This window comes from Babylonia areolata, chromosome 8 (genome assembly GCF_041734735.1).
Source record: "Babylonia areolata isolate BAREFJ2019XMU chromosome 8, ASM4173473v1, whole genome shotgun sequence".
Lineage (NCBI taxonomy): Eukaryota > Metazoa > Mollusca > Gastropoda > Neogastropoda > Buccinidae > Babylonia > Babylonia areolata.
Window position 1 is genome coordinate 17832747 of NC_134883.1, and position 4547 is coordinate 17837293.

The 4547-nt window shown below is 49.7% G+C and overlaps 1 protein-coding gene and 1 long non-coding RNA gene across 4 annotated transcripts in view; one reads left to right on the forward strand and one right to left on the reverse strand.

The window, feature by feature from the left end:
* LOC143284604 (uncharacterized) overlaps positions 1–1334 on the reverse strand; it is a 133811-nt gene extending 132477 nt beyond the window's left edge. For all 3 annotated transcript variants that reach the window (XR_013055586.1, XR_013055585.1, XM_076591436.1), the window contains exon 1: positions 808–1334. Coding sequence is in view for 1 of the 3 variants with exons in the window: in XM_076591436.1 (XP_076447551.1) it covers positions 808–1156 (349 nt within the window). In the remaining 2 variants the exon portion in view is untranslated. The remainder of the gene's footprint in view (positions 1–807) is intronic.
* Positions 1155–1571, forward strand: LOC143284983 (uncharacterized). Its single transcript, XR_013055655.1, has 3 exons — positions 1155–1171; positions 1300–1460; positions 1504–1571. It is a non-coding gene; the product is annotated as an uncharacterized LOC143284983 (long non-coding RNA).
* The last annotated feature ends 2976 nt before the right edge of the window (positions 1572–4547 follow it).

Here is a 4547-nt window from a genome sequence, read left to right on the forward strand (position 1 = left end):
AGTATCCCGGATCACGGCAATGTCGTCAGTCATCTGACACCGGTCACATGACTGGAGGGAGGGTGGTGAGGGAGGTGGGGGGCAGGGAGAGGGTGTGTAGAGGGGCTGGGGGGGGGGGGGTTGGAGTCTCAAGGGGAGGAATGGGAAAGTGGAAATGGTAAATGTGTGGTGGGTTGTGTGTGGGTGGTTGGTGATGGTGGTTTGACTGCAGTGGGGATGGGGAGGCGGTTGTGGTACGGTGGTGGTGGTGGTGATAGACTGTGGTTACTTTTGTGTGTGGCTGGTGGTGGTGGTGGTGGTGGTGGTAGGTAAGAAGAGTGTGATGTTGAAGACAGTGGTGATGCCGGTGCGTTATTCTGGTGTGACTGGTGGTGGTGGTGGTACTGACAGTTATGCATTGACGCACAGAAATGATCAAGTGTGGGGGGGGTGGGGTGGGGAGGCGGTCGAGAAAATGTCTGAAGTGGTGCAATGAGCGTTGAGGAATACATGAAGTCCCTTTCCATGAGAACCCATCCACCCTCTCTCTCTCTCTCTCTCTAACCATTATATATATATATATAGAGAGAGAGAGAGAGAGAGGCAGAGAGAGAGAGAGGCAGACAGGCAGACAGACAGACAGACGGAGAGACAAGAGACACGGACAGACAGGAAAGGCCACAGAGACAAACAGCTACAACTATCAGACACACACAGCCACGGAGAGACACGCACGCACGCACACACACACACACACACTCCCCTCCCACCGCCACCACCAACAACACCAACAAACAACCCACACCAACCCCCAGCCCCTTTACCCACCTGCATTGCTGATGCGGATGTTGGCCTGGACCCCTTCGCCCTTGTAGACGCAGTACACCTCCATCTCTGCCGTGTACACCTGGCTCTGGTCCTGGCCCCCTGGGAAGTGCTTCTCCGTCACCTTGCCCATCACCACCACGTCCGAATAGTAGTAGATCTCCTCCAGCGTGGGGCCCGGGTCCTCCTCATCCACAGGCGGACAGGTCAGGCCCTGGGCCGGGGGGCAGCAGGCGCCCAGGAGGAGCATCAGCACCACAGTGCCCAGGGAGAGGACCGCCGACAGCGAGGCGTCGCTCACCGGCATCCACCACCTGCTGCCGCCTTTCGGTGATGCTGCTCTGCGTGCCATGTCTTCGCTGGGAGGGTGGGTGAGTGTGAGTGGTGGAGGAGGAACCAACCAACCAACCAACCAACCAACGACGTCTGGCTGACTGGTCCAATCACTTGAAGACACGTTCCTGTCTTTCTGACAGAGGACGGTCTGTTTTTAAGCTACCCTTCCTTTTTTTGGTGGGGGGGACAAGGGTGGGAACGGACCAGCTTTGGGTTTTCCCTTGATGTGCGAGGCTGTAGTTCCTTCCTGGATGACCGACTTCAGCCTCAGGCCCACTGCACGGCGATGGCGGGGACTGTGGTCAGTGCGATGACAGCAGGTCAAAACGATGACGCGGACTGTGGTCAGTGCGATGACACCAGGTCAAAACCTACAGGCTGTGTCCTGTTCTGGGTCAGCTGCTTCAGTGCACTGACGATGGGAAATGCCTGCAAGGCCGAGAAAAAGTCGGGTTATTAAGACACTATCTGATTTGTCGGGGACTTCACTTTGCACATGGTAGTGTCACAGGCATGGGACTCTCTCTCTCTCTCGCTCTCTCTCTCTGTGCGTGTGTGTGTGTGTGCACGTGCATACATATGTATGTGCAAGAGAGTGTATTCGCTTGCACGCGCGCACGTGCTTAAGTTCGCTTGCGCACGCGAGTGTGTGTGTGTGTGTGAGAGAGAGAGAGAGAGAGAGAGAGAGAGAGAGAGGCAGACATATTTGTGAGACAGACACATATATGAAGTCAGAGAGACAGAGAAAGAGAAAGAGAGAGACATGCAGACGAACTGAGGAAAACAAAAGGTCCAAGCCCTCTCAGGAATATCGCTCTCTTTGTTGATGCACACGCCTCCGATGCCAGTGTGTATGGAATGCAGCCTGCTGAAGGGAAACAGCCACACACTGGATCACCCAACACACCCCGCATCCCGCACCATCAGTCATGTCCCCGCACATCCACACACTGGATCACCCAACACATCCCGCATCCCGAACCATCAGTCATGTCCCCGCACATCCACACACTGGATCACCCAACACATCCCGCACCATCAGTCATGTCCCCGCACATCCACACACTGGATCACCCAACACATCCCGCATCCCGAACCATCAGTCATGTCCCCGCACATCCACACACTGGATCACCCAACACATCCCGCATCCCGAACCATCAGTCATGTCCCCGCACATCCACACACTGGTTCACCCAACACATCCCGCATCCCGAACCATCAGTCATGTCCCCGCACATCCACACACTGGATCACCCAACACATCCCGAACCATCAGTCATGTCCCCGCACATCCACACAGTGGATCACCACATCCCGCATCCCGCACCATCAGTCATGTCCCCGCACATCCACACAGTGGATCACCACATCCCGCATCCCGCACCATCAGTCGTGTCCCCGCACATCCACACAGTGGATCACCCAACACATCCCGAACCATCAGTCATGTCCCCGCACATCCACACAGTGGATCACCACATCCCGCATCCCGCACCATCAGTCATGTCCCCGCACATCCACACACTGGATCACCCAACACATCCCGCATCCCGAACCATCAGTCATGTCCCCGCACATCCACACACTGGATCACCCAACACATCCCGAACCATCAGTCATGTCCCCCGCTTCACAACTTGGACCCAACAGCGAGTTGGTCACCGTGACACAAAACGGAAGAGAAAAGAACAATGAAGAACAATGCAACAAGCACAGCATCATGGCCAACCACCACCGCCACCATCACCCAACAGCACTGCCTTGTATCAATTGGACAACAATACAAGTGTGATTACAGACAACAATACAAGTGTGATTACAGACAGCAATACAAGTGTGATTACAGACAATACAAGTGTGATTACAGACAGCAATACAACTGTGATTACAGACAGCAATACTAGTGTGATTACAGACAGCAATACAAGTGTGATTACAGACAGCAATACAAGTGTGATTACAGACAGCAATACAAGTGTGATTACAGACAATACAAGTGTGATTACAAGTGTGATTACAGACAACGATACAAGTGTGATTACAGACAATACAAGTGTGATTACAAGTGTGATTACAGACAACGATACAAGTGTGATTACAGACAAGTAAAACGCCCGAAACAACAAACAAAAAAACACCTCACACACACACACACACACACACACACACACACACACACACACACACACATGTACAACAAAACACCAACAATATCCCCCTGTCCTCCTCCACCCCCACAAAAACCAACATATTAACAACAACACCCCCCCCCCCTCTCTCTCTCTCTCTCTCTCGTCCTGCACATTGTCGTAAAAGGCGTGATATATATGCATCACCGTCATTTGGGAAACATGATTGGACTGTTAGTCAGTCGCACAGCTATCCATGCTTACATGGCACTTTTAAAGTCCCACAAACCTCGCTCGCTGAACAGAGATACAGCCTCCGTATCTGTGAAGGTCGGCAATAACAACAAAAATGCCGCTAATGGCTGGCTGCATTTCCACAAGCGATGCCGAATGCATGATTTTCTGACAAAAGTGTGAGAGGCAAGAAGGGCAAGAGAAAGAGAGAGAGGGAGAGACGCTTTGACGCTTTGATGTCATTGACTGTGCAGTCCTTGTGAGGGGGGGGGGGGGGGGGGGGGCAATACATTATCAGGAGACATAAGATCAAACAAACAAATATAAATCAATATTCTCATCACACACACAAATAATGTATATACCGAAAATGAGACAAACATAAAACAGCTGATGACATCGGTCAGCTCGACCATCCAAAATGAATAAATATTTAATTTTGCATACACATACACCCAATCATGTGTATCTTACCAAATTATCATCAAATAACATTTCCTATAATAGTGGTTGTTTTCTTTCTGTAAATGAATAATAGCAGTCACAGCGAAATTTTGTAAGACTGCTTTTTGTTTTGCTTTACTCATATTTGTGCATCTGAACTTCTGTTTATCATTTTCTTTCGAAAATCCCATGCTCCTGAAATATATTTAGCAAATGATTTTATGATATCTTCATCATTCAATCTGAGCAGCATTATCATATTTTCTCTTTTTACTACATCCTTTTCAAAAAGAATACATTTTTTACGAATAAAATCATAAGATTTGCACTGAAACACAAAATGGTTTTCATCATCAGTAGCTGAGTTTCATATTGGACTGTGTTGCTGTGCCAGATTCAAACCATTTATTGGCATTAAAGCCAAGTGTTCTGTCTAAATTTGGCTAGGCTTCTTCTGTGCCACTTGTTTGATGGTAACAAAGTAAGATGAAAGCATGTAACAGCTCTTCCAGTAAGACGAAAGCATGTAATAAGGTAAGACGAAAGCATGTAACAGTTCTTCCAGTAAGACAAAAGCATGTAACAGCTCTTCCAGTA